Source organism: Anguilla anguilla, chromosome 1 (genome assembly GCF_013347855.1).
Source record: "Anguilla anguilla isolate fAngAng1 chromosome 1, fAngAng1.pri, whole genome shotgun sequence".
In the NCBI taxonomy this organism is placed as follows: Eukaryota; Metazoa; Chordata; class Actinopteri; order Anguilliformes; family Anguillidae; genus Anguilla; species Anguilla anguilla.
In genome coordinates this window covers 9,930,170-9,941,653 of record NC_049201.1, presented here as the reverse complement: position 1 = coordinate 9,941,653, position 11,484 = coordinate 9,930,170, and the positions used below count along the sequence as shown (strand labels likewise).

The window sequence follows — 11,484 nt, the reverse complement described above, 5'->3', positions numbered from 1 at the left end:
ATTTGTAAACTGAAAATGAAAAAGTAAATATTTAAAACTCAAAACAGATTAATTTATTTGTCCGAAAGTTTTAAGTTTTGCAATTCAATTATGTGTTTATACGTGTGTGTATTTCCATTTGCTAATTTGGTGATTATTCGAACACCTTCAAAACGATCTCAAAGCGCATAAGCTAATAAACTTATCTCTGCCTTAAGATACTCTAATTACACGCCATGTGAACAGTCTCTCTGCACTGTGGTAGAGTTGATCGGATCTAAAGGCGGAGCCAGATAATTTGTTGCTATTTTTGAATATTCACAGGCAACCCCGTAAAGCGATTAGTAGCTCGGGATAGCACTTTTCGCTTTGTCAGAGCACACCTATTACGATATGGGTGCTTGCTACAAAACAGTAGCATGGTACGATGCACAAGCATAGACTACGTAGTCACACGCGTAATCAAGAACATCTGTTATGCGAAAGCCGGATCGTGATCATTACATTGCGGGCAACAAGTAACTATTTTAGAAGTCGCTCAAATAAATTCGTGACACCACATCTTGACCCGTAGCCTTAGGACACATCGCGCGTGCAACCACACTTCTCAACTGAGTTTAATCGGTTTCATCGAAATCGGATATGATTCTGCCTGACTCAGTAATTTCTGTGTGTTGTAAACCAGAAACACCCCTGGCGCATTGAGCTTAACACCAATCATTTTATTACAGATTAATCTCGGTTCGTGTATATATTTGGAGAATAATGAAAATGAGAAATCCTGGTACTCTGGCCGCTCTCCACCAACCTGTCTGTGCGTGACGCAAGAGGAGACTACTTAAAGGGGGATTAGCGCTGGCAAGACATTAAATCCAACCTCCCTCCACCCAGACACCGCACGACCCATCAACCTGATCTGAAGATCGAAAATAGGAGGGCTTATACTAATCAGCACTTCAGACTCGAAGACAAGCAAAAGTGTGGGATCGTCGAGTGAGCTTCTAACAGAGACGCGGAGCAGAAGGGGGCAGCCGCAGCTCTCGTGATCAATGCATTTGCCAGATAAAATCGGAACCTCTGGAGAGTAAAACAGGAAATAATAACATTTCATAGGAATTCGTGCAGAGTGCTGTGTGCTCTCGTCTCCGGATGAACAGAAATGGGGGAATGGACCATCCTAGAGCGGCTGTTGGAGGCTGCTGTCCAGCAGCACTCCACTATGATAGGAAGGTAAGAGGAAAGTGTCTAAAATTACATAAAGTACAAACTATATTTATTTAAGAACTGGTGTAGAAAGTCAAAAAACGATGCTGCCTGTTGTGTGGAAAAACGGCGGACACATCCGAAGACGGGGTTATTGCTTGATCTGTTAATTTATGTGAATTTCATTGTATTCGTGTTCTGTGAAATTCACATAGACAAAGCGAGTTTCAACCTAATACATAATTCTGACACACAGGATTCCCAAACGGTCTGATTGTTGTTAATGACATCCACATTTCAAAAATAATACGAGTAACACTTTGAAATATTTAACATGACAACATGTTAGTATTGTGCTGGTAGCCTACAACCAATGCAATGTAAACTCGAGCTGTTGTGTTCAGCACCGGACAGCTCCCAACTGAAATGTTTTAAGTTGTCTCTGGTTTCAAACCATATCAAAGCGAAACATAAAACCAATACACATGTATTTACCGTATGATTGTTTGCTTTTTATTGTTTGTTTGATTTTAGGATCCTATTAACGGTGGTGGTGATCTTCCGGATTCTAATCGTAGCGATAGTTGGAGAGACAGTCTATGATGACGAGCAAACCATGTTCGTGTGCAATACATTACAGCCTGGTTGCAACCAGGCATGCTACGACAAGGCATTCCCGATCTCCCACATCCGATACTGGGTGTTTCAGATCATTATGGTGTGCACCCCAAGCCTCTGTTTTATTACTTACTCCGTCCATCAGTCTGCAAAAAAGGAGCGCAAATATTCCACCGTGTTTCTGACGTTGGATAAGGACCAGGATCCATTGAAGCGCGATGACAGCAAAAAGATTAAAAACACAATTGTAAATGGAGTACTTCAAAACACGGAAAACTCAACCAAAGAAGCCGAGCCTGACTGTTTGGAAGTCAAAGAGATACCAAATTCGGCCATGAGAACTACTAAGTCAAAAATGAGGCGGCAGGAAGGCATCTCCAGATTTTACATCATCCAAGTGGTTTTCAGAAACGCCCTGGAGATTGGGTTCTTAGTGGGTCAATATTTCCTTTACGGATTCAACGTGCCCTCCGTGTACGAGTGTGATCGATACCCCTGCATAAAAGATGTCGAGTGCTATGTTTCCAGACCAACGGAGAAGACCGTGTTTTTGGTCTTCATGTTTGCGGTCAGTGGGTTTTGCGTGGTGCTGAATTTAGCGGAACTCAATCATTTGGGATGGAGGAAAATCAAAACGGCGGTAAGAGGCGTGCAGGCGAGGAGGAAGTCCATTTATGAAATTAGGAATAAAGACTTGCCCAGAATGAGTGTTCCGAATTTCGGACGCACTCAGTCAAGTGACTCCGCGTATGTGTAGCACAGAACCACCAATGAGACTGTGTATGATGTACAGAGATAATACGAAAATTATAATGTAATGGACAATATCACTCGCCAGATACGTTTCATGAATTAGGCGAGTGGATGTATTTTTATCCATTCGTTTTTTTTCCTTTGTTTGTTTTTTGTTCTTGTTTTTATTTCTTTTTTTTTATTTTTAGACTATAAACAAATGTGCGTTGCACGTTTGTTCGACTTATTTGTTATATTGCACTGATGCAACTTTTTAGTAACATTTATACTCTGGAAAACGCTAAATAGAACGCACATGAAGGTGTTCACGTACTTACTCGCTGTAGGCTACACAACCGATCTAGGAACTTGAAGAGTAAATACTGATTGCACTAAGTTGTGAACATGGGGAGCCATACATTCCCAATATGTGCTGTTGACGGTGTTTTTTAGACCTTTTCCACCGATTTTACACATCATTCTATTCAAGCGACACAATACACATTAGTTATGTTTGAAATACAATCTATACTTCAGATTTATATATAAATATATAAATCAATTCGGACTATGGATCGACCCAGTTCAAATACATTAGCATTCTACATGTTTTTGTTGCCTGTGTTCGCACCACTGACCTTAACGTATGTAATCATTCCATTGCTATATAACCGAATTGCAAAACAGTATCGGGTGGATTTGCTGCAAACGCTAACGTCTGTGACATCCTTAATTTATTATACACCAAAAATGCTCTCATTTGTGAAAAGTGTTTTCTTGCTTTCGTGTAATGAAGTGCCATACTTGTACATAAACATATATATAAATATATACGTACATATAAATATATGACTATAATATACTCTTCATCATTAAGCTAATTCCCTGCTTGGATTATGCTAAATGCTGCCCTAATTTTGCTTTAATTGTATTTGTTGTGATTTAAAGGAAAACGCTATCTTAAATTTTCTCTCTCTCTCTCTCTCTTACTCCCTCTCTCTCTGTCTCTCTCACACGCACACCTCTGTTTTACAGATATATGAGGGAGGAAAAATAATTCCTCATCTTTTTATACACTTGAGGGAAATCTGTTTATTCAAGGCAAATATGGAAAACAATTCCTGATAGCACAAGTTTTGACTTTAAATTAAAGTATGGGCAATACCTGCCCACTCTGGTGCTATAGTTTTTCCAGTGATGATTTAAATTGTCAATGTAATCAAGACAAAAACTAAGAAAGTTTTTCTTTCCAAAAATAAAAATGAAATTAATGTACACGAGAGCTGTGTGAAGTGCAATACTTTTAGTTAAATTAAAGGGCAAGTTCTTTACATGGAAACTGTGAAACTGAAAGTGCTTCTGGTAACTAAGGAAATGTCATATTAATGTAGACCTGTTTATGCACCTTGAGTTCAATGTCACAACCCAAACTACTGTACATAGCAAAATGCTCAGGGTTAAATCAACTCTTACAGAGTATACTTGCTCCCTATCGGACTCGGTTAATTAAAGTCTTTACTCTGTAAGAATTTAATTAACACTAGATATTTTCCCTCATATCCACCTTGTTATTCAGATCTTATTTTTTTTTAAATCCACAACTAGCTCAACTTATGATTTCTGGTCTTGTTAGTAACAGGAGCAATATGGCTATGCCCGTTAAATAAAGAGGGTGTTTCAATATGGCATGCGTCTATGTGCTTAAGGTAAATTTGCCTGCCCTGATAGAAATGATCTGAAACTTCAGACTCTTCTCTGGCTGTCTGTTTTGCTGACATTGTAGATTTGCCACACTGCCATGAGCTAACAGATGCCGGACGGGTCGTTTCAGAAGCATCCACTGCAGGGGCTCCAACTCGATGCCGCATCTATTTGGGAGTCGGCCCCTTTTTTTCTCCGTACCCACTTCCTGTGCTCAGTAGCAGGTGCGGCGCATCTCCAGTGGAGGCGAATGGCATCCGCACTCTGTGAAGGTCACCAAAAAACTGCAGAGCGCCCCGCCCGCACGGAAAACTAGGCTTCGGGGGCTGCCCATCCTGGATCACTTCTGGGGGAGGGCTGTGAGGGGCGTTTGCTAAGATGACTCGGCAACCTGCAAGAAAATCAAATAGCAAGACTAACGCATCAATCTCAAACTCAGTTGGGACATGAATTTTCTCCTAAACAAAAAAAAAAAAAAGAAAAAAAAAGGAAAAAAAAAGAACCGCTTGTCTGCTTTCTCCAATGGTGCAATGGTGCAATGCTCTGTCACTTGATGCTCTCTCTCTCTCTCTATCTCTATCTCCCTCCCTGTCTTTCTCTCTCCCTCCCTCCCTCCCTCCCTCTCTCTTTCTCTCCCTATCTGCTCATATAATGCTATGAATTTCATGAGAACTAAAATAAGGTCTAGATACAATTACATTCCCCACTGTTCAGCATATACGGCACCTGAGAAAAAAATGAAAGAGTATTAAAAGAGCTTTTTACTATACAATTTACTACATGTTTCTGAATGCAGACAGAGTGTACATGGTTCTTGTATGACAGAGTTTTTTATTCCTATGCTGTTCTATACTCCTGCAATATTCATTTCCATATTTTCATGGCTACTTTTAAATGCCAAAATTATTGGGTTATGTATGAATGCAATTATGCATGCTGTGGTGCATTTTACATCATTTCAGCGTTAGGAGGCTTGGTTAAATATTACATGGTACCTGTATTATCTCTCTCCCTCTCTCTCTCTCTCTCTCTCTCTCTCTCTCTCTCTCTCTGTCCCTCTTTCTCTCTCTCTCAGTTTTTGATTCAAAACTAATTAAACAAATTACAAAAAGATAAGACACTCAGGCTGTATTGTAATCATTAATCCAGGGGATTACACTGACAAAACTGTAAATAAATGCAATGGATGAGCACAACTATTTGTAAGGATACAGTTACACTGAACGTTCTTTAGGATCATCAGTCATAAAATGTACGTATTTACGATTTACCATTTTTACACATTACGGCCTGTTCATTGATTAATAATGTATGTATATATTTAAGAAAAAAAAACTTATTTGAAAATCTGTGAGAGCTGGATAATAACATTCACAATAATGAACATCTCTGTTTGCTATATTTTGTACTGGACTTCAAACAAGAGCTAGGGCCAAGCACAAAATATGTGCTGCATAATGCAAAATGTTTTTGTTAAAAAAACCAAGCCTCCAGCTGGAAGCAGTCTTCCTGTATATATGTTACATGGATGGATTTAATCTGGAAGAAGTACTGTGAATTAAATCAAGCCTCTCAAATAATAAGAATCTATTTATGGAGCCTCTGCAGTTATTTACAGAACTGTGGTTTAATAATTCTCTGCCATGATATATATATATATATATATATATATATATATATATATATATATTTGCTGATTGTTGAAGTTGTTGATTAACTATAAATAACGTAGTCATTTGTGGTTTGTGATATTGAGAAATGTTTACTTTACCTGTGTATTTGGGAAGAAATACATATTACAAAGGTCAAGAAGCTAAAACATGAACAAACCAAACACCTTTAAAGTCATTTAATCAGCATTGAATGATCTTATGCTACCAAAGAACATAACATAGCTTGAAATACCATGCACAATAATCAAGACTAAAAGTTAAAACAATAAAGTTGTTTCACTATTTAGTATGGACATCTACAATTCAATATAGAGAGGTTAGCATTAAGCATCATTTTAACATGAGTAAATTTATCACAATGCTTTATGTGTAGCTGATTTTACTGTATGGCCCAATAGATACATCTTCCCACAGTAGAGGATGAACCCTATGCAACAAATAACAGCAATAACAATATGCATTTGATATATTTATTTTCATTAAACAAAATGACCTGTCTGATAGTGATGTGCTTTCTGTCCACATTAATATCACCTTTAGAACACCACAGGCTCAATGTTTTTTTAGTTACATTATTTCGTCATTTTTTCACTGGCAAACTATTCTGTTAAAATGTATAGGTGCTGTAAAAGAAATCGTCACAGAATCGGATTATCAGTCGTAATGGTTTAATTATTTGATTAGAACTCAGAAGACGATCAGTCATGATGGTTCAATTATTTGATTGTAACTCTGTCAACACCATGCAGTACGCTGTGTTGGTGTAATAAGTAGGATTGTCACCCAGCATGCATCGCCCCTGGAATGAAACATGGCAAGGCTGATCCTGTACGAGATAAATAAGGTGGTGGTCTGTGAGTGTGGTGCCAGCAGAGTAATTATCATTATTATCTTGTTAACAGGTTTGGAATGGTCACAGTTGTCACTCATAACAATGAATAATTATCATGCCAGCAATTTTTTTTAATGCATGCAGGTGTAAATATGCCTGCAGGAACTGTTATGGATCTGTTTGTGTGTTACTGCCAAAATCAAATCCACATTCCTCGTACTTTTTCTTTTTCAACTTTTTAATTTTCTTTGCTTTAGACCCGAGATATATATACTTCAACTCGGGCAGCATTGCGGTTGTCAAAAGAAGGACAGGCACAAGCTCGCAACGCTGAGAAATGCAGCTGGCTGCTGATCCATTATTTATGAGCCTCTGGCAGCAGCCACGCCAGGCGAGGGGCTCTGAAATACAGAACTGAGGAAGGTTGAGCTGAGGATGTTCACAGAAAATATCACATCCGCACCCAAGATGGACACCTTTGTAGGTGCGTAGACCTGCTCGGAATTCAATTTGTAAAACGGTCTTGGAAGTTGGCGGCGGTGGGGGGAGGGAAAGAGACACTGAGGTCAGCCTAATCCCACGCGTTGACCTTTATACAGAAATCCTGGTGCCCCTTGGGAATACACTGGCTGCACTGGTATAGACATTTTCTAAATAGAAGGATAGCTGCATCTTGAGAGGGACACAATATGGAGGGATAATTTTACTACAACTAGATGTGATGTGATCTACAAGATCCAAATAATAAAATATTAACAATGTAACGGGGTATACGTGTAAAAAAAATTATATACATCATAATATTATATATGTTATAAGGAAAAACAATTGTTTGTCATCTGAAAAGCTTTGTAAAAAGTAGAATTTCATAACTACTACACAGAGCTCACATTTCCTTATTTTAATTTCATGCTTAATTTTAATTAGATGGATTTTTATTCATGCTTCTGTTTTGGATTATGAATATGAGCTGATAGTGAATCTGACAGAATGTTTGCTGTTGGTGTTCTTTAGAACTCTGCCCAGAAAGTCTGCATGTTTCTCCTACACAACATGCATCTTGTCTGGTAAAATTGTATCCCATTGCTCTTTAAGACCACAGCATTCTGAGAACTAGTACAATACTGACACTCACTGTGTTACATGCAAAAGCCACAGAGAAAGAAAAACCATTACATCACAATCCCAAATGAAAATACGGAACAGACCTGATATCATTCATTTCAGGCAATTATTTAATTGCTTGGACTGTGTGTGGTGTAATGACCCTAGCTTTGGGCTGTGTATCTGCAGGGGTCTATGGTGAGACAGTGCTGTTTATCCTGTTTAACATGTACAGTACCTTATTTAAATTGTTTCAAAACATGAATCCAATGCTGTGTTTGGGTTAATAGAATGTGTGATGGGTGAATTGTGTTGAACCCTGGGATAAGTAGGTGAAGTAGGATCAGTTTATCTTATGAGGTTTGTATTATGTGTGTAGCCTATTTGTGGCAAGAGGTGACAACTATATTAGTCTGTCACATATACAGAAACACAACAGCAGAAAGAAATACTCTATAAGATATTATTGCCCCTCTCTTTTCTGATTATGACATCTTTGTTGGTTTTAATCATCCGAAGGGAAATGTTTTGCTACAGGGTAGTATATTTTTAATTCTGATTTTGTGGCATTAAAAAGTGAAAGCAAATATATATATTTTTCAATTATGCACAGGTCTTTTGATCTTATAAGCCAGAGGCAAATGAATGTGTCTGGTTGCACAGTGTGGAGAATTCTTACCTACTACATCTTATTACATCTTCTGAAACAAAATGATAAATATTGATTTTTATAAGAGTTGATACACAAGTGCGTAAATGCATACACGATGCACCCCGCAGACGAAATATAGATTCCAGGCCATTCGCTGATCTCAAAACGCCCCGCCCCTGTCCTCAACCGACACCGAAGTTGTGAAGTACCTGCATTACACCTCTTGGAGCGGTGAGAAAGGATCGTCATGCCATGTGATGTGCCAATCACCGGGATGGGTGAGTCAGCCATAGTCAGTAATCACCAGCGAGAACCAAGATGCGGCCAGATTAATTCTTGAGACCAATTTTAATACGCCGCTGGATTATGAGGATATGATTGCATTTATCTCGCCCGGTCTGCCACCACTGGGCACAATTATTCTTACTGCACCTTAACTTCTGAGTGGTTTTGCATCAAATCAGATGCAATCATCCCATCTCAAACCGATTTGTGCCGAGATACAAAAGTAATCGAGAGATAATCCCCGTTAATTGCAGTGAAAAAAGTGATTTCCTTTGTTTCTGTATTAAAATGCATCTCTCCATGCGAGGCTTTTGGGAATTATGCTTCACTGAAAGCTTAGGACTCTTTGGGTTTTCTGTAAATGTTGAGTCAAGTCTCACACTGCTGCCACGCAGGATACAGGGAGGGGTCTTTCATGTGATATAATATTTCACACATAATTTACACATTAAACAAGACACTGTATATCTTTCAATAGGTGGTGACTATATCTAATGCATCAGAGGAGTAATATTTAATTTCTCTAAAATGGCAATGAGAATATGCTTGACTTTTTCCTTGGGTGAAAATAAAATGATTGTTGGCTGAGCTCTTTTTGTATTGGGGAATAGATAACATTTCCCACTCAAAAGAGCACAAAACCCTTTTTTAATGAAAGGTGTTGCATTGTTTCAAGGTTGCAAACTGGCTGAAGAACGGTTGCATATCCTCATTTCAGTTTGGGGCAGAAACTAAATGGCAGGTGTGAGGAAGCATAGATATCATGTCATCATCAAGACACAAAGAGCTTCAATACCATGTGACACTTTCCTAGAAGGAGGAGGGCACACAGGAAATTAGAAGTCTGTCTGTAACCATAATGGCCTTTTGAAAATGATGTGTTGAAAATGTGCGGATCGATAACAGGAAAAAAAAAAGTCCAGAAAAATTAATTATGTAGCTGGTTTTCAGTGGAAACAACAAGGTTTCTCATCTCCATTGTCTGCAATATACTTTTTCATGACCTTCTGAGAGCCTGTGACCTTGGCCCAAGGACGATAAGTAGCTGTGAAGGTGAGCAGCTCTTCTGTACTCCAGTAGAGGTTCATTTCGCAGGAAATTTGAAAGGAAACGATCCATTAGCCCTCGTCCCGCGCAGCGCGTCCGTCTGTAATTTCCGAGGCTTCACCTGCGTGCTGCTCCGGCTGTTATCTCTGGCAAGTGGACGAGGCGGGTCGATCTTGTTCGCTCTTGATAAACATGTACGTTCCGCGCCATTTGGCGGCAGATAAAAATCAACGAACAACGTGCCTTAATCAGCCACAAAGGTGACGGCTGTCTAATGGGATTAGAGCCAGCCCCGAAGACACAGGGCACTCTGGAGCGCTGTAATCACCTGCAGACAACTCAAGCAGAACGCCATTCAGCACGCTCTAAATTCAGTCTGATGTGCGGGGGGTCGGGGGGGGGGGGACTCTGGGAAAATGATATTGCGTATATATGAGTTTCTCAGGTACGTTAATGATATTTCTAATTTAAAAACCTTGAAGGAGTAACGGGAGCCTGGATTTTATCTCTTTCTTATTGTGCTTTAATAGCCATCAAATGGTTCCGTATAGTTTCCAAAATTCACTGTTCCTCTACAGACAAAACATTTATATACAAACATTTTCCTCGATTCTCCTAGATATATGGTCGTATTTCTGGTGATTTGATATATTAGACTTTGTCAAATCTCCTGCCCTCCCTGAATTACATGAACGATATTTAAGATACATAATCTCCACAGAAGCCTGAGTGCTAAGTGTTTCAACTTCAAAACGGGATTTTATCTGCTCCTACTGCATTGATTTTCCTTGCTCTTTTAATCGCCGGCAAACTCGCTCCCTCTCTGTCTCTGTCTCTGGCTTTCTCAAGCACCATTTATCTCCAAAGATAAAGTTAAACTTGTGAATCACACGGCCTCTTGTGTAGTGCGATGTCTTAACTATAATACCCCAGAGTGCATCTTAAAGGGGATTCTACTGTAAACAACTATTTCTTCATTCGAATATAACATATGGAGACATAAATGCTGAACTGATGTTTATGTTAATAGCAGGCAGGTATTTCAAGAAGCGGAATTACTGAGTTAGCTGGATAACTGCCCTAAGTAAAACCCGGAGCCCTCCCAAATCTAGAACATGGACTGACGTAAAAACGGGTTTTTACGGGTTCTACTCGGCACAGTTATCCAGCTAACTCAGTAATCCTGCTTCTTGAAAAACCCTCCAGATCTGGCAGTCTATTTGTCTATTTTTCTTTTGAATCTACAGTCTGCTCTGCTTAGCAATGTGTGAAGTGATGAGATGTGTGATGTAATCGGGTCAAATGAGGTTTAATTTCATCCGCCGCCATATTTCTTTGGCCCTCAGTGAATTTCTGTCTGCTACTGTAGAGTGAGCCGACACATGCCATACAGTTGGCACATGGCCTGATGCACAGCAGATGATGCCAGCAGCCAGTAGACCAGAACATGGGTGGAACACGAGCACACGCATGTGCAGAGGAAGGAAAGCATATACAATAAAATACTGTGACATGCTCTTTCGATAATACATAGCTGGTATGCGTCTGTGTTGAAACATGCTGTAAAGCGATAGTTCTCAGTCTGCAAATTTGCCTAAGCCCAAATAGCTCACTCATAAATAATATTTATTTTCCTGTCATTGCAAAAAAAAAAAATG

The 11,484-nt window shown here is 39.2% G+C and overlaps 1 protein-coding gene across 4 annotated transcripts; it reads left to right on the top strand.

Moving 5' to 3' along the window:
- Positions 1-453: 453 nt before the first annotated feature.
- LOC118222999 (gap junction delta-2 protein) lies at positions 454-5,823 on the top strand. 4 transcript variants are annotated; one of them, XM_035409051.1, is made up of 3 exons: positions 454-1,209; positions 1,702-2,440; positions 3,568-5,823. In XM_035409051.1, exons 1-3 carry the CDS (start codon positions 1,139-1,141, stop codon positions 3,655-3,657), a joined length of 900 nt encoding a protein of 299 aa, XP_035264942.1. In that variant the 5' UTR covers positions 454-1,138; the 3' UTR covers positions 3,658-5,823. The 4 variants fall into 4 exon arrangements, with proteins under 4 accessions (XP_035264942.1, XP_035264950.1, XP_035264926.1 ...); XM_035409059.1 differs by having other exon boundaries at positions 458-1,209; positions 4,316-5,823; XM_035409035.1 differs by having other exon boundaries at positions 459-1,209; positions 1,702-5,823.
- The last annotated feature ends 5,661 nt before the right edge of the window (positions 5,824-11,484 follow it).

Coding starts and splice junctions, on each gene's coding strand:
- LOC118222999 (XM_035409035.1), top strand. CDS start 1,139: ATGGGGGAATGGACCATCCTAGAGCGGCTGTTGGAGGCTGCTGTCCAG. Junction 1,210..1,701: donor CACTCCACTATGATAGGAAG/GTAAGAGGAAAG, acceptor TGCTTTTTATTG/TTTGTTTGATTTTAGGATCC.